Genomic DNA, 19480 nt, shown 5'->3' on the forward strand with positions numbered 1-19480 from the left:
TTAAAAGTCTGAAGTATATTAACATACTAACCATCATATATTAGCCTCTGTTGTGTATTCTGTTTGTCTAGTCTGTCGTGTGTTTTCTGTCTTCTGTATAGTATTTTCTGTTGTTTGTCTGTCAATAGGTTAAGGCACAAAAGCCTCTGCTTCACCCTAACCTAATTGTTGTCCTACTTAAAGCTTCCTAATATATACAACTACGTAAATCATTGTGAACTTTCATATCCTAAGATACTAAGTAATACTGTAAACTACTCATAATTTGAATATAATTAACAAACTTTGTAAATTGTTGTATTTTTACTCATTGTATGTATGCATCCGCAATTCGTTTTTTTGGCCGCCATGTTTGCATTTTTAATAAACCAATAATAATAAATACAAAAATGTGTAACTGTTCTTGTAGGGCAGCAATGAAATAAATGTGTGGAAATACATCTACAAATACAATAAATCTTTATCACTGTGTTTTCTACTCTTCCATGACCATTACCTGTTTCTTCTCCTTAGGCGAGTTGTATTCAACCTCCAAGAAGTCTACATTTGGTGGCTCAGTCAGATAACCCAACTACAAAATAAGAAATCACGGGGCAGGGCGAAATTGGAATAAATTACATCATAAAATGGTACACTTCACAAAGGATAAAAATGCATTCGCCACAGCAATCTCATTATCTTTAAACCCCCTTAAAATTTGACCCAAACCATGCGGTGCAGCCTTGCTGGGAGGTTTGCAGAGTATAGGCACAGCCGAAGAAAAAAGAGATTGCTTTTTAACCCTTGTTCAAATTGTTAAGTTCATTCTCTCCAAACGTACTCACCATTTGTTTCTCAACTATATGCATACGCTTTTCTTAATACATGAAATTACGAGTCCTGTCATAGCTCATGTGGGCAGTTCATGAAAAAAAATAAGCGCAAGACTTTCCTTACATATTTTTGTGCAGTTTTTGGCTACAAGAAAACTTTTGTGGTAGTTTTTTTATTGTAAGAATTTTACGAAGTATAATACTTCTTGTATAAAGTATACAGGTACATAATTCAACCAACCTCACCAATATCTATTATTTCAAATGCGAGATTCATTTGGACTCCTTCATGCACACCAAAAAAGCAAATACATATAATTTGTTTCAATAACAAAAATTAATGAAAGACGGAAATAGTATTAGATATTGTTGAAAAATGTCTCCTTTAAAAAAAAAAAAAAAAAAATACTTTCCAATTAAGAAATCTAAAAAATAAAAAAAATGCTGAAAAGATATAAGATTTTGTTGAATCTGTCATACTCTTACTGAATGAAAAATAGCAGGATGGTTTTTCCCCCTTTTAATTCTGATAGGAACCTGTTCGTTTATCTACTGCCGCGGAGTAGATTACAAGTGGACCAAGAGAGTGCAAGGGGCCTCTTGTAAATGTCTCCACTATCCCAGAGTGAGATACATGAGTTCTGAAAGAACTTGTCCAACTGTAAGACAGATTTGCTTGCAATAAAAAAAAAAAACATTCTCAAGCATGTGTCAGGCTGAGAAAGTCATCAAGGAAACCTGCCGTCGATTTCACCGTACTCTTCCTAACTTAGGATTAATCTTAGGACTTAGGACGGGTTCAGTTCCCGGTATACGAAGACATAAGAACACATTGAACCCATCCTAAATTAGGACAGGTTACTCGTCCTAACTCGAGATAGGATTAATCCTAACGTTTCGTGAAATCGGCTGCAGATTCCTAACACATGTTGTCTAAGTAAACAATGGACTTGTGTTTCAAACAAAATTGGATATTTTACAATCAATTGATCATCAGCCCGAACTTGGATCAAGTCAAAGGCGACCAGATTTTCTTTTGAAAATAATTCTTTTAAAAGCAGATGTTTTCCGGAGGCTCATGTTTACTTCTGCAAAATGATGTTGATGTGAACTTTGTTTGGTGTATACATATCACTTAAGGTAAACTTTGACACCTAAATATTTAAATTAAAATAATGTGGAGACAAGTACATAATGCTATCTCAAAAACAAAATGAAAATAACAAATACAAGCAAATTGACAGCAATCAAAATGTGGCAGGGTGTCGACTGTGGGTGGATTGGGTGGGATAGGGGTTTATTGGGGTAAACGTTGGCTGAAGGTCAGTGGGCGACGGGTACGGATGGGATGGGGAGATGTGGGTGGGGCACGTTACAAGAGAAAGTGGGTTTGAGTGGGGTAAGTTGAGATATGCAAAGGGATCTGTGGCTGTGGAGATTAAAGGTTGAGGTGTAAAGGGACACTTGGTGTTTACCTGGGGGGAAATTGGTGTAACTATGGGAACAAATGTGGCACAAATGTGGCACAAATGTGGCACAAATGGGTACATCACATGGGTGTTTAAGGAGTACAAATGGGTGCTTGGGAATTCGCTGGAAAGAAATAATGGGTAGTGACAATTTGGGTATAAACAACTGGGTACAACTGGGTGTTTAAACATAGGGGAATGTTGACAAGAACTGGAAGAAAATTATTGGGCGAGATACTGGGTGGAAGACAGATGGAGACAGGTTTGAGAAGGGTGTTGACTGAGGTACGAGAGTGAGGAAGATGGACACACACACCCCCTCCAAAAAAAAATAAGACATAGCGTGGGATACGATCATAGTGGGGTACAAACCAATCCAAAGAAACGCAACAAACCTCTCACAATACTTCCAAGAAGAACACACAAATATCTTTTCACCACGTACCACGTCTTGTGGGTGCTGTTAGTAAATTTATACCCATAATGCTCTTATCATGCAATTTGCCAAGCGACCAAGCCGGCACCAATACTTACATGAACTCACTATTCATTGGACTACGTCACCAGATACTTTGGGGGGGGGGGGGGGGAGGTTTAACAAGGGGATACTTCAACGTGACAATATCGAGGGGGTACGACACAAAATTACAACACGATGGTTTGGATGTACACATGGTGAACAACAATCTCAAATACTAACAATGTACAGAACTCGGGACACATTTTAAAGTAATTTAACTTTTTCTGGGGAAATACACAGAGAGTTCGACATACACCAAATAATAAATCATGAAATAATAGTTTATAGACGGTATTTACAACTTCACAAACATTAACAAAAAGAAAAAAAACAATACTGGTGCAAATTCCATATGAGGAAGTCAGAACATCAACAAGGAAAGTCTATGAGACAAACATAAACACGAGTACACAATTCACAAAAAAAACCAAAAAATGTTTTTACAACCCCCAAACAAAATCAAATCATCTATTTTGAATTTACGCTAATTCTAGGATAGCAAGATTCATACTTATTTCACTGCAAAGGTAATTTGCCCTTAAAGCCATTGGACCCTTTCGGTACAGGGAAAAAAAAAAAGTTCACAGATTTACAAATAACTTACAGGGTTTACAGAAGGTAGTAGTGAAATACTTCCTTGAAATATTATTCCAGGAAATGCTTTACTTTTTGAGAAAACAGTAAAACAATATAAATTCTCGTTAACGAGAATCACAGATTTATTTTAAACACATGTCATGACACGGCGAAACGCGCGGAAACAAGAGTGGGTTTTCCCGTTATTTTCTCCCAACTCCTATGACCGATTGAGGCTTAGTTTTAACAGGTTTGTTATTTGATATAGAAATTGTGGTACACAAAGTGTGGGCCTTGGACAATACTGTTTACCGAAAGGGTCCAATGGCTTTAAACTATGGGGCTGTTTGCTTCAATGAAAATTAAATTTGTTATACTTCAACATGGTATGAAAATTTTGGTAAAAAAAAAAAAAATTTAAGTTCAAATAATAATATTTCTAAAATATATCTGGGCGTGAAAAGGATGTGAAAAGAGACAATTTAAAGTGTTGGGAGACTGGGCCCTAATTCTCGACCGCTTTTGTATTGCAGGTTCTAGAATAATTTAAGGAAAAGTTCTACATTTCTGTATTTCTGAGATGGGGAAAGTGAGGCAGGCAATCTGCATGTACATACTAAAAAAAAACAATACATTTTTGACATAACCCTTTTGTCACAGATTACACGAAAAAACAGTCAACGAAAGTATCTTAACAAACTCCTCTTAAAATAGCTAATGTGCATCACAAAACATTCATCCCCAAAATAACTGAAAGTTATGATTAAATAAAGAGTCAATAAATGAGTAAATGAAAACAGGAGATGACACAGTTACTCCAAAAAAAGGGTGTGTTAAATAAAATAAAAATTAGGTAAGTGAAAAGTCTTCCATTGACTGCAAAATGGCGGAACTGATCTTTCAGAATATTAGACAAATGAGGGAAAAACTGTTTAAACAGAAAATCTGAGGGTGTTTCAAGGATAACCTAGAATGGTTATATCATGTTGTGATACAGTAAGTAGAAATCTCCCTTGCACACAAAACAAACAAAAATCACAACAAATTTCATTAAAAGCAAACACAAAACCATAGAAGACTGACCATCTACAATGTACATAAATAATTTCTCGCTATTGTGTTTCCTCGTTGTTTGTAAATTTGGAAATCTACAATGACTAGAAATACTTCAGCACCTCCCTTCTTCCTGTCCAAAATAAAATTCCCCAGTCCCATTTTGAACATTTTTATTCACATGTACATGTAACATACACTATGACAGTATGACAGATATACAAAAGACAATATCAAACAATAACAATATCACGACAGAAGAGAACAGTAATAATGTCTATTTCACTTGCAGTTTACAAAACCACCACTTTCTGAAGAACATAAAAAACCTATTCTCATAAATAACATGACAACTAGAGAAATGCATTTGGCAGTCAATGGAAAAACCCAAAACATACCGATTGATTACTGTTTAAAAACATAAAAAAAAAGCATGGCGTCCACTTTTGGTAAGGTATCTGGAAAAAAACTTAAGTACTCTGTGATTGTCAGAGAGTCAACAAAATACACATGTATGTTTGGAATGCAAAGTAGTCCACTTTTAACACTGGTTCGAAATGTATGAATTTCAGATTAATTTAGATTTGTTACTCATGAAGGTATTTCCTGACACGTTTACCAACACTGTACACCGTTTTATGAATATCGTGACCATGCAAACATGGAATTGTCACCTGCATTCAAAAGACCCACGTACAACTAATAGCGAAATTATATCAACTGCTATTGCATGTGTCTTAAGGAATGTACGTTTAGAATCGCATAATGTCAACACAGGCCCTATGAGTTTTCAGCACATTGTGGGGTTTGTTATTTTTTCACGTATTTTTGTATAGGACTTGATGACATTTGTTTTATATAGAACATTAACTTGTGCTGGAGTATTGAGACATACACGCTTTGGCTATGATATCAGTGGTAGAAGAAGCTCTAGGATGACGGGTTTTTAAATACAGGTAACGGTTCCAGTCTAAAGTAAAAACTTAAATGATGGTAGCGGACAACAGACAAAATTTACAAGCAGAATGTGGGACATGTGCGAGTTTGCTCCAGTGTGAAATGACTGCATGAAGGTGTCATTAAACTCAAGACAACCAAGGAAAGTAACCCTCGGAAACCCATGCTTATCAACAACAGCAAGAAAACCAAGGGAAAAAAACCTATCATACCTTCTAGAATAAAAAAAATAAATAAAAAGGGAAATGAAAACAGGGAACCAAAGCACAAAAAAAAGGGAAAAAAGATGAAATATGTCGCTCATGCTTAACCCGACGTGGCAAATTGAAAATCACCGCAAACCAATCAGCAAGGGAAAAAAAAATAATGAAATAATAATAATAATAATAATACTAATCACCTCATCTCTTGGCAAAATTAATTGCAGAACTCAAAATTGTAAAACAATAAATGATGAAATGAGTGAATGAAGGTATGAATGGATGAATGGCGATGAGAACTTAAAACCAATGGAAGAGTCTGGAATTACTGAAGTACCTCAAGTATAGCTTTGATCTCCTCCTGTTAATCGTGAGAACAATGAGAAGGAACGACACCAAAAAGGTCAAAGGTCACAAATGACACCAAGTTATATGGAATCTGATTGGTGCATGGCATGGGGAAAAACCACATCATACATAATTCATGAGGGTTTTTAGTTTTGTTGTTTTAAAAAGCGGTGAGCCCCGTTAGTTGAAAAAAAGTACCAAGTCTTTTTTTGGATGGACGAAGATGACGATCTACTTTAGCGAGGGTGTGATTAGCTATTTGAAGTGATTGCTGGTGATTTCAAATAATTGATGATTGGGAAAGTGATGTTAAATGCATGGTGATTTGGATGGTGATCGTAAGTGATTGTGATCAAGGGAATGGTGATTTTTTAAAGGGAAGGATGGTGGTATATGATAATGGTGATCTAAATTGATTTCAGTCGATCTAAAGTGATTTGAGTGGTTCTAAAGTGATTGCAGTTGATCTTACATGATTTCAATAGATCTTATGTGATTTCAGTTGATATTCAGTGATTCAATAGATCTTAAGCGATTTTAGTTGATGTGAAATGATTTCAGTTGATCTGAAGTGATAATGATTTTCATTGACTGGAATTATTTATAAACGTCACTGATGTGATTTGAAGTAAATAGACAACAGACAAGATCCAAATGCTTTTAAAAGTGACTTTATCATTTTAAAGGCAGAGGACACTATTGGTAATTACTCAAAATAATTATTAGCACAAAACCTTACTTGGTAACGAGCAATGGGGAGCTGTTGATAGTATAAAACATTATGAGAAAGAATGGCTCCCTCTGACGAAATGTTGTTTTTGAGAAAGAAGTGAATTTACATGAATTTTAATTCGAGACCTGAAGATTTAGAATTTGAGGTCTTGAAATCAAGCACCTGACATGCCTGAGAGCACACAACTTCATGTGACAAGGGTGTTTTTTTCTGTCATTATTATCTCGCAACTTCAAGGACTAATTGAGCTCAAATTTTCACAGGTTCGTTATTTTATGCATGTGTTGAGATACACCAAGTGAGATTACTGGTCTTTCACAATTACCCATAGTGTCCATTGTCTTTAAGGAATGATCAGGACATTTTCAGGAAACATATTGGAAATTTCCAGGTTTTTTTTAACACTGTATAATCACATGGTGAAATCTTGACGATTCCTTATACACGAGGCGAAGCCAAGTGAAATTAAAAGCCCAGATTTTCCTGAGTGATTATAGTCTACCACAATGCATAAACGAAATGCAGTCCACAATGTTTGATTATAACTCTTACAAAAGTCCTTGTCATTTGAACTTTTTTCACACTAAACATCGAAAAGACACAACAAATTTTCCTTTCCAGTTCCACACTCTGAACGGTCTTCAAAACCCTTCTAAACAATCGTGGACTCCATGTAGACACCAAACTTTCCACCAGTGACATAGAACTTGGCAGCACACAATTCATGTTTTTCTCGACTCAATTGGTTATCAAAATTGCAAGAGAATACTGATTTTTTTTTTTTAAAGTTGCATTCTACTCTAGGTCATTTGCAAGGTTGTTGGTAACGATGTGTTTATACATTCAAGTTATTTTACTTGCTATTCTACTTGCATTTAATAACTTTCTTCAATTGTTTTTTTAAATACATTTTATAGCGTGTATAACCCTTTTTAAAGTTGTGCTTTTTACTTGGTTTTTCTATCTTTCGTTGTGGTTTTTACAATGCTTTGTTTCTGTTGTCAATCTTCAGTGATTGGTTGGTAATCTAATCAATAGCCAGAGTAACTGGTGGGTATTGATGCAATATATACTACATAACGATTTATTATTGATCATATCAGTGATTGATCACTGATTTTGTATAATAGAGTCATTGATTGTTATTGCTTTTAGGTGATGGATAGTCAGTTGTCCTTATCAGAACAATCAAAGGTGATGGTTAATGGTGGTCTGTTATTAATGACATAAGTATTAGATTGGTTATTGATCATTGCTGATAGATTATAGATTTTGTATAAAAGTGGTTTTTATTGCGTGTATAGTTAAGTGGTTGTTTTCTTGTCTTGTGATAATCAGATAATCAAATCATTGATTGATTAATGTTTATGCATAAAAACTTATCAATTATTTGGTATTGATCATAAATGAAGGGTAGTCAATGATTCCATAAAATCACAAACAGAAGGAGTTTTAGTATCAATTGAAGCTGTCAACATTTTTTCTCTATTTTTTAACTAAATGCAGGCATGATTTTGTTGGTGCTATTATGACAATTTGTGCACTCAAATTCTCTTTTCAATGGTGATAAATAGTTGCGATTGGAATGTTACAAAGTGCAAGTTCTGTGCCATTAAAAACAATAGTGGATTTTCATTTGCCATCTACACATGAAACTTTCATTCCAGTATGATTGTTTTTTCTATTCACACTACAGGGGCTAAATGGTTCTACGAGCAAAATGCAATGGTACAGGTAAAAAGAGACACATATCATAAGCCACCCCTTGACTCACATTGGATAGACCCTACGCACAACGCGCAGCGCACATTACGCACGCGTCTCCTGTCTGCTATGTTGTGTGCAAAAGGACAGTATCAGTTAGAAGTAACTATAAATAATCAGTAAACTTGCGGGTACAACCATGTATCAATCTTTTAGGGCGACTGTTGGCTCTGCTCGAGTTCCAACAGAGTATACTGTTTGAAACGTCAAGACCCAACTGGCTCTTTTCAGAGCCAACACTCACCCTAAAAGATTTGCACATGGTTGTACCCGCAAGTTTACTATTTATTTACAGTTTCTAAATGTCTCAACACCATGCAAAGCTTCAAACAATACTGACGCAATCAGTGTTTCCGCACCTCTGAACAATGCACATCTACCATTTCTGCCTTTATGGGAGAGTCCATTCCTTGTATGCACGTTTTGACACAAAATGGCGGGCAGGAGACGCGCGCGTATGTGTGCTGTGCGTACATGTATGTGCGCTGCGCATAGGGTCTATAAGCTGTAAGTCATCACCTCAAGAAGAACAAAATAATAAGCTAGGGAGTCACAGTAGAATCTCCTTAAATATTCTTTAAAATGTACTTTGACAAAAGAACCTTTCAACAGTGTTCGCCTGAATGGATTTTTTTTTCTGAAAATGAGAGGAAAGCTGTCCTGGAACAATATTCCTTAAAAAATGTACTTTGACAATAAGAAACCAGGGATTGTTTATCTGCCGATTGGTGGCAGGATCATTCTAAGGGAAGGCTATACCCCCCTGCAGCAAGTTCAACCAAGGTCCAATAACAGCCAATAAAGGATGATCTCAAATATATAGATATTACAGTTTTTTAATAGCTGCAGTTCATAGGAAACATGACAAAATACAATGAGTCTCTTACCTCATGTTAAAAAATTGTAAAAATAGGTTTTTGTCCAGAACCCTCCGAGCCAAATTTCTGAAAAACACGGGGTCAAACAAACCTACGCAACAAAGGAATTGGACGTCAGTGGCGGCTATTTGTTGTGGAAAATAGCGCCCTCAGTTTGCCAAATCTCGAGAACTGTGTTCAAACCTAATTAGGGGAAAATCGTCACTGGCGTCAAGGGGTCATTATAATAGATAAGCCGTTTTTTACTCTCGGCTAAAAAAGCCGCGCGGCCGAGTGCATTTTGGACTTATGATTTAATGTCTTTATTACTAAATGCCAATTTAGAGAGTAAAACGGCTATTAACCAGTAGCTACAATGTCTATTTGGCCATAAAAAGGTAATAGTTGAAATATTGAGATCATTCTTTATTGGCTCCTTAACTGGTTGGTTTGTGATGTTGAGGTTTCAACTACTCTATTCATGTCAACCTGACTGCTGACCATGAGAAATTGATGGTGGCCAGTTTGTTTCAATTTTTGACTCATATTTAAAGTTACATGTAAAAGTTACATGTAAAAGCAACATGATACTGCTAAGTAGTATATCAGCATCAATTGTAAGATATGGGGAGAAAAGTGGCAGAAAGTAAAATTCTGAAATCGAAACGATCTTTCAACGCTGCTGAATATTTCTTACAATTTTTAAATCTTTTGGTTTTCTGCCATTTTTTTTCTGATAACTGGTCCTCTCTGCACTGTGCTGAGTAAAAACGGCTACTGGTAACCAACGATGCATTCCACCATCGTCGATAGTTTTGGCGTGAATCATTGATTAGACATTCGATCGCATTTGAAAATTGGACCTTGATTGAACTTGTTCAACGACTTAAGGCTGCATTCCCCCATATTGTTATACTGTACTTGATTTTAAGTCAGTACAAAATTGTTTGTTATGGTAACGAGCAAAGACTGAGCCTCACGAGAGCTCAGTACCAAGTTAGATCAAACCAGGAATTTTGGGGGGTTTGTGTCAGTGAGGGGAGGAAGTTCCTTATTTATGATTTATCAAAGGGAGATTGGAGTGACATGGAGCCTAGATCCGTTGTGAGTCAAGTGGTGCTGAGACCTCCTTGAATAACACCATCATCCTTTCGCGCCAATTTCGGAGTCAATTAGTTTGTGTTATTTTTAAAATTTGGAACACTATATTCACTAAACCAAACATGCAACTTGATAGTGAGAAATACAAAAGCAGTTTCAGTCTTGGGTACAACCATTTCTTTGAGTTGTCTACCACCGATTCTTTTCAAAACCAACAATACATGTACCCAGAAGAGATTTGTATACGTTGCTACGGCAAACCTTACCTAAATATTTCTATAATGTTTATCAGTTTATTTCTGATAACAAAGTAAAAGCAAAGGAAACAAGGGAATTCAGCTCGGCCAAATTTTATGGCCTGCATATCCATTGACGTATGCGTTCTACACAGTGAGGTGCTGTATGCACAGAATTATGGCAAAATATTGCAATACATGTAGAGATGTAGGTGTTTCTCAACAGGTAGGCGACCGTCAAAGTTCTCCAAAAATGCAGCGCTAGACAGGATGATGTCTTAAGAAAGGAGGTCTCTTAAGATGATATGTGCCGGGTGAGAAGAGAATTGTGATCAAGTTTACATGTAGTTGCATACGATGATTGTCTTTGAGCAGGACAGCTTTGAATATGCTCATGCAAGATGGCCAATGATATAGTCAAAATGTGCATCCAATGACAAGGCAACAGCGACAAAGCTATATGGATGGGAAAGACCCAGTACTTATGGATGCAAAAAAACTCCAGACCTAGGGTCGATCTTTCACCGAAATTCAATTTTTTTGTATAATTAACATCAATTTAGTGTATATATATTTTGCACAAGAAGTTACTAAAGAAAAAGAGGATACTTATTTGCTCAATCGTGTAAAGAACTATACTGATTCTTATTATGCAAATATTGTTTCAAGTTTTAAATGACAAAAGTAGCCTCATTTGCATAACAATGGGTGCTATTCAGTGCAGGGGAAATAACTGGGCAGGCTGGAGGGTACTATTGTCAATCAAGTCAGGGGATAGGGCTGACAAAAGGTAATACATGAATAAATTATGTAAATTACAAAATGCAATGAATATTCATCATGTTTACCATCCTAATTCACAATTTACACCCTGGGATAAATGTGGATTCCCTGGGAGAAAGGGTTCGAATCCAAGAATTATTAATTTGCTTAAGGTCAACTGAGGTCAACTAAGGACAGCAGAGGTCAAGGTTATTTCTCTTAAAGGGATGGTACAGTATTGGTTTACAATATCAAATCAGAGTTACCAAGTGAGGCTCAATGCATCCACAAGTAAAGATTTTGTGAAAATATCTTGCTCTTTTGTTTTCACTTCATGGATGTACACGTACGTGTTGTGCACCCAAATCACACACTCTTTGCATGAGGCCTTGCATACATGTATCACTCCTTTTATAGTGCAAGTACTTGTATATTACCCAATACAGGACTTGGGTTAAAGGAACACAGTGCCTTGGATCGGACGAGTTGGTCTATACAAAGTGTTTGTAACCGTTTGTTATAAAATACATATACATGTAGTTAGAAAGAGGTTTTAAAAGTACAATACAATGACCCGCACAAATATGCATCGAAGTTGCATGGTTTTCCTTTTACCTCATCGACAGATATGCTCGGCCATACACGAGTCAAACTTTTGACTCCCACAAATGGCCGAGCGTGTTAGTTGGCAAAGTAAAATGATAACCACGTAATTTTGCGGCAAACTTGTGTAGTCGATCGTTGTATTCTAATTTTACATCTTTCTAACCATATGCATTTTATAACAAACGATTACAAACGCTTTCCAAAGACCAACTCAACCGATCCAAGGCAACTTGTTCCTTTAAGAACTAAGTTTTGTCGTGAATTAGAGGTAAATAATTCATCCAGTTCTTTAAAGCCCAATGGTGTACCTTCTCTTTAGAGAAAACCCACTCCCAAGTTTTCTCCCAAAGTTTGGAATGGATAAAAAACCAATGCAGACAAGCAAAAAACTACTTAAGATTTAGGTCAGTCAAACATCAAACAATGAAAGTGGTGCACAAAACTCCTGATGCAACATTAATATCGATAAAAAATGGATACACAGAGTTAGTAAACAAGTATTATTGTTATTGTTAATTCTCAAAGGCCACTTAAAAAGACATCTGGATGCAATATGAAAACGGCAAAACAATATAAGTAATTAAATAGCACAATGCACAATTTGTCAGTTTGTAACTTGTTATTAACACCTCACTGTCAGCTCACACTTAATGAAGTTATTCAGATCTGAAGAGATGGAAAACAGAGATTGGCCACAAAGTTTCGGCTCTGCATTTTCAGCGTGTGTTTTGTAAAGCACATACAAACAAGAGTGAATTAAGTGCACATTGCAGGCTTGTAAAAAGGCTAAGCTCATTATGCATGAACCTCTGATGTCACCAGTCATTGAAAACCCCAGCTTTGAAAAAGAAAAAACAAATTAAAAAAGGACTTTTCAGATGCAGTGCAGTTTTTTTAAACTTCAAAATTGGTGTCTTTCTGCTTTGCATAAAATCAAGACCCTCAAAATACAAGCCATGCTTGTGGCAAGACAATTTTGCTTGTGGCAAGGCAAAGCTTACTTTTTTCTGAGGTCTAATTATGTTCAAAGGCAACAGAACATTTTAGACAACATGACATACAGGCAGCATGGCCTCCACCTGGTAAAAGGTCTTACAATTTCTGAAAATTCACTGAACTACATAAAGAATCCTTCTTATGTGAGGTTTATATGATCCTTACATGTGTATGAGGTTTATGATTCGTCCATGAGGTTTTTATCATCATCATATGAGGTTTTTATGATCATAACATGAGTCTCATGATATCCTTGCAAGAGGTTTATGTGATCCTTAAAGGCAGTGGACACTATTACTTAAAATAATTATTAGCATAAAATCTTACTTGGTAACGAGTAATGGGGAGAGGTTGGTAGTTTAAAACGTTGTGAGAAACGGCTCCCTCTGAAGTGGAGTAGTTTTCGAGAAAGAAGTAATATTCCACGAATTTGATTTCGAGACCTCAAGTTTAGAATTTGAGGTCTCGAAATCAAGCATCTGAAAGCACACAACTTCGTGTGACAAGGATGTTTTTTTTCTTTCATAGCTCGCAACTAACTCTGACGACCAATCGAGCTCAAAATTGTACAGGTTGGTTAGTTTATCTATATGTTGAGCTACACCAAGAGAGAAGACTGGTCTTTGACAATTACCAATAGTGTCCACTGTCTTTAAACAATGACTAAATGTATGTTTTCCTTCAATGAGGTTTTTATGATGAGGTACATGAGGTACATGTACATACAATTTATGACCTTTCCGAGGTTCATGCAAAATGCGCAGTGCCTCTTACTGCATGAAGCCAACAAGAGATTCTCTATAAGAGATTTTTAGGTGGAGTTTTTCTTTGATTTTTGTGAGCACAGTAAATTTGAAGAAAAAAACACCTGTTTCATTTTGTATAGTCACAATGTGATTTAATTTGTATATATGTACAAATCTTTTTTTGGCTTAAACTAAAGAATTTTTGTTGAGGTTTTCTTTTCCTTCAGAAGTTACTTTTGCCGGAGATGTAATTATTACAATTAAATTGATACAAAATCGATTAAAAATATAATCACACATTGCTTTTCATTTTGAAAATTGGGTTAGAATAACTTCTTAAAGTTCCGGTTTTCTAAACAGAAAAAAAGTGCTGCGTTCAAAAAGTGGAAAAGAGCAAAACGCAAAACAGTTGTTAGTATAGTGAAAAAAAGAGGAGACATGTACCACAAACTGTTTCCATCTAACATGCAATCTCATTGGATAACATAATCCTGATGCATTGTGGGTCAAAACAGTATGCTAATTAACAAGACGATATCGACAAAACGTATTCATTCAAACTTAATAAAGGAGACATGCAGGCTTTTAAAATCAATCATTCAAAAGGATTGCAGCAAAAATGCTATTGCTCCATCAGTAAAGTAAAACACAGTGCCATTCTCCATGCCAAAACTTATTTCAATATAAAGCAATCAAATCTGTTGATTTTATATCAACAAATAACATTACCAAAAAATAAAGAAAAAATAAGTAGTTTCATGCAACATGGGCTAATTTTTCATACAAACAATGAAAGTACATCTGTGTGCATTTCATCTACAAAAAAGTAATATCAAATCATCTCATTTCAAACGAAAGAAAAATATAAGAACATTCAAAATGGGAAGAAAAAAAAATAATCTAATGTAACAGGCATCTTCAAAACAGTCTAATCAAGATATCACAGACGTTTGTCATGCAACATTCATGCAGGTCTTTTTTAATAAAATAATAAATGGATGCAGGCAACAAGTGCAGTTTTATATTAAAGTAAGAAGTTATCATATAAACTAAATTAAAAATAGATTTTTATGTAGTCATATTTTTCATAACAAGGCATGCGCGACCCTCTCTCATAAAATTATTAGTATTTTTTGTCTCAGGAATGACAAATTTAATGGGAATGATATTTCCAGTGAAATATATATTTAAAAAAAATGAATCTTACTATCAATATTCCGTTCTGAAGAGCCGTAAATAGGCTGGTTCACAGCCAAAGTAAACTGTTCAGCTACCCTACTTCAGGGTACAAGACTGCTTCGCCAGATGGCCGTTGGTAAATAGCAGTTCTCAGCTTGGACCCATGTAACCATTGTGTCACCAGTATCCCCCCTCCCCTTTCCAAACTTCACATCTACATGTATGTAACCAAACTGAGGCTACCAGGGAACAACAGTCTGGTAACTCTTCTATAGAAAAAATAATTTCCAATCAATACTGATTCGATGTCCTTGGTAAATGATACCATCTGGATTCAAAGTGTATTGACCTAATAGCAAAATTACTAACCCATATATTATCCCCCAAGGATTCGCGCCGATCGATTTACAAAACAACTTCTGCAGCACGACTCTATCATCGCAATTCAACTAATGACAATCTGATACAGAATTCCCTAAATGCAAAATGACAATAGAAAAGAGGGGAAAGAAAGTTACCTCCGCTTTCAGTCTCGGATGAAGTAGAATGTAGCCATTGCTGTTTATCCCAAATGCGTAGCCTTCTGGTCCGATCTGCGAAGTCACCGGGGAACGAAAAAATGAGGGAAACAATAACCAATCAAAGTTAGCAAGTTTATTGTGATAATACTGTGCATAAGAAGAGAATAAAATGGATTAGTTAAAGTGAAGAAAAAAAAGCATTAGAAATTTAAAGGAAGTTGACAATGCCCAAAGCTAGGTGGAAGGGTGGATAGGGCATGCATTTATTACTTCTTCCGTCATGTTTTAAAGTAAACAATTAGCAATCTAACAGAAGATTTGTTCAAAAATTTAATGATGTTGTGAAAAATGTGATTGAAAGACTGGGAACATGCTCTGAGTTCTTGTTAAGTATTATTCAAAGCCTTACCAATCTTTGAATAGTTTTGTTTAAAATATATATATATTTTTTTTTCAAAGAACTTTTCAGCAGCTTTTAAGGGTGGGTGAAGATGGAACTGATTTCGAAAATGCTACATGTAGCTATAGGAAGGTACATGTAGGAGTGGTAGTTACATGTAAGATTTCATTCATGTGCTCACTGGGTTACCACGTGAAGATGGGTACCAGTGGGAAATGGGAACCATGCTTCGAGTCAATAGCGTAGATGCATAGAGGGATTCATGCAATAAGTCGAGAAAGGCAGTTTTGGCATTTGAATAGATACAAGATGCTGATTATTTATTTGTATGTTTTGATTTTTTTTTCATTCAAAGTATGTGATGATGCATATAAAATGTACAGCATGCACAATCGTATCAAACATGCAAGGGTGATTTTTTATCACTTGTTTTTATTGGCATGCAATCATGGAAAAGTAAATTTTAAAAAATCAGGGGAAAAATGGAAGATCCTCAAAATTTGAGGTTAAATGTGTAATAAAAGATTAATTTTGACTGTTTCTTATTTTTTTTTAACAAATAAGTTCAGTATAAAGCAAAGTCTGTTTATCTCTTTGTTTTACAAATATTCTGGTATTTTTTCAACTGTGAAGTTTCTGATGTTTTAACTCAATTTTGGTAGAATAATATTTTGAATGAACACATCATAACAATTGTTTATAGCATCTCTTCAAATATAGTATTATAATTTTGACAAAATAGGTGGGTTTTTTTTAAAGAATGTTTTGGGAGAATAATTTTGAATGGTTTTAGTCCGACCTGTTTATCATCAGGCCACTGGATTTTGTTTCCCTTCTTAATTAAATTTAGGGTAATTTGGTTAGGAGATGTTAGTTTGCCAAACCAGGAATAAAATAGTTATTAGGCAAACAATGACCGTCCAAAAGGAAATCGCTAAAACATTATAATTTACAATTTATTTTATCCTGAAATGTTTATAAAAATCAATGGATATATAAGGAGAGATATTATCAGTTTAGTGAGGGATTAATTTGGGTTAAGATTGAGTCACATTAAAGGCACTGGACACTATTGGTAATTGCTCAAAATAATTATTAGCATAAAACCTTACTTGGTAACGAGTAATGGAGAGCTGTCGATAGCATAAAACATTGTGAGAAACTGCTCCCTCTGAAGTAATGAGTTTTCAAGAAAGAAGTAATTTTCCACAAATTTCATTTCAAGAGTTCAGAATTAGATTTTGAGGTCTTTGTCATTATTATCTCGCAACTAAGACGACCAATTGAGCTCAAATTTTCACAGGTTTGTTATTTTATGCATATGTTGTGAAACACCTAGTGAGAAGACTGGTCTTTGACAATTACCCATAGTGTCCAGTTTTATTAAGGGTCACCATGTTTAAACAAAACGTGTTATCTCCAAAACAGAAACATATGTTGGATGTCCATTTTGGATTAAAGGTTTTAAAACCAAACACTCCAAAACCCTTCCGAGTCCAACTACATGCTGTTAGAAGGAGGAAGGTTCAGAGTTTATCTCTTGAGTTGAATAAGAACAATAAAAAAGGGTTATTTAAAGGAACGTTACAGAATTGGTAAGACACAAACATCGTGAAGATCACAGATTTACATAAAACTAACAAGGTCTAATGATGATGATAGTAGAAAACATCCCTTGAAATATTTCTGTCTGCAATTTCATATTTGATGAGAAATGAACAATCTAATTTCGAGTTTATCGCTCAGTAAGCGTTTTATTCATTCTTGTTTTGGCATCGATGCGATGCAAAAATTGTAAGGGTTTTTCACTATTCTTTCGTGAACCAGATTGCGATCGATCTCAAACTTCTACAGGTTTGTTAGTTTATGTATAAGCTTACACTGCCAGCAACGTTTTTGCTAGAAAGACCAATTCTGTAATGTTCCTCTAAAGTGCCAAATATAAGTAAATATACATGTATGCAAATGTACACAAAAAAGTGTCCGAGTGGAAAGTAGAGTTGATGTATAACAATTAAATTTTGTGAGTAAATCTTCAGATTAAGTTGAATTTGGATTCACAATGAACTTAAGACAAACAGTGGTACCCCAAGAAACATTTGTCGGTTATTTTGAGCATAAAAACATGATGCCCGGACAATAAACCTGTTGCATAGGCCAGGATCCGTGAGAAAAAACTACAAGCGCATACCAGCAACACACAACATTCAACCAATGATAGGTTTTTCTTTGACCCCAGTGAGGGCGCTGTTCGTGGTTTGAACGGTCAAACGCACGGGTCAGAAATTACATACAGTGAGATGACCGATTTTTTGTTTTTGGTAATTATACATCTGAAAACACCCAAAGTAATGAAACAAGGTTGATTTTTTCTTTTATTATTATCTTGCAAATTTGATGACTAATTGAGCCCAAATTTTCACAGGTTTGTTATTTGATACTTGGGATACACCAAGTGAGAATACTGGCCTTTGGCTTAATTAAATAGGTCCAGTGTCTTTAAAGCTATCCAACCCCAATCCTTCAAAGTCCAACTGCATCTTGGTGAGGCAAGAATTCTAGTTCACTCATGAGGGTTAATGTTAATATAACAAATGTTGGAAGTTATTCAAAAGTGCCTTCAAATAATTAATTATGCACACGTCAAAAAAATTATATTTCAGTGAATGGTTAGAAACTACAATGTGTAAGATTATCAAAATCAAAAAAGTAATTTGTGTGAATAAAATTAATATGTAAATCATATTTCCTGCTAGAAAAAGTCAAAAAATTAAAATTAATAATTTGCGTTAGGAGTTTAACTGTAAAGTGCGGAAAAACACGGTAGATATACATGATTCCATGTTTATGGAGGTTTTAAAACGTGCATGATGTATGAAAAAAGGATGAAATCCACACCACCAATGTTACATGAAACGTGCATTCGGGCGTCACATGATGCATACATGGAGGTTGCTTAGCAGTCACATGACACATGCGTGAGTGCCACATGCGCAGCAGTCACATGACATGCATGACAGTCAGTCACATGACACGTAACAGCCACATGACATGCATGACGGGCAAGCAGCAATGATAGGATGATACACATGCGTTTTATGTTCATTATTCCAGCATAACAAACCAGTAGTTTAAAAAGATAACATTGTAGCTTAAGGAAACTCATGCAATATGAAGCTCATGAGAAACAAGCACTCAGTTTCAGCAGTACAAACTCAAATTCCAGACCGAAACAGACACTTATAATATTGTGTTCCGTTTATGATTTCAAATTTTCAAGAAGCCTGGTCTGGAACTGGAATAAAGCTTTTTCATTCGACATGAGTAACCATCACGTGTCACATGATCCATCCAAGAATGTCACATGACATATTCATGACTATCACGTGACCAACTCATGATCGACACACGACTGTCACATGATCCATTCGTGACTGTCAATAATCATTTTCTTTCATATCAAAATTAAACCAGTTCATATTTGAATGGGATGCAAATTTGGGAATTAAAAAAAAAACGTAACAAATTTTTTTCGAAAAAAAAACACAGGTATTCACATAAATTTTGAATGCAGTTTCTCAAATGAATGGATCATGCTTAGCGCAAAATGAGCTCATGTTCAGCACATGACACCCTCATGTCTG

General features: G+C 35.3%; 1 protein-coding gene across 6 annotated transcripts in view; it reads right to left on the minus strand.

Annotated features, from left to right (window-relative positions):
* The window catches only part of LOC117307367 (voltage-dependent calcium channel subunit alpha-2/delta-2-like), an 84768-nt gene that overhangs the window by 24781 nt on the left and 40507 nt on the right, over positions 1–19480 (minus strand). For 5 of the 6 annotated variants that reach the window (XM_033792106.1, XM_033792103.1, XM_033792105.1 and 2 more), the window contains 3 exons: positions 15434–15508; positions 5925–5948; positions 497–571 (listed from right to left, as the gene is read on the minus strand). In XM_033792106.1, the coding sequence (XP_033647997.1) occupies positions 497–571; positions 5925–5948; positions 15434–15508 (174 nt within the window). The remainder of the gene's footprint in view (positions 1–496; positions 572–5924; positions 5949–15433; positions 15509–19480) is intronic. The other variant, XM_033792104.1, reaches the window with a different exon arrangement.

The sequence above is a fragment of the Asterias rubens genome, chromosome 2 (assembly GCF_902459465.1).
Source record: "Asterias rubens chromosome 2, eAstRub1.3, whole genome shotgun sequence".
In the NCBI taxonomy this organism is placed as follows: Eukaryota; Metazoa; Echinodermata; class Asteroidea; order Forcipulatida; family Asteriidae; genus Asterias; species Asterias rubens.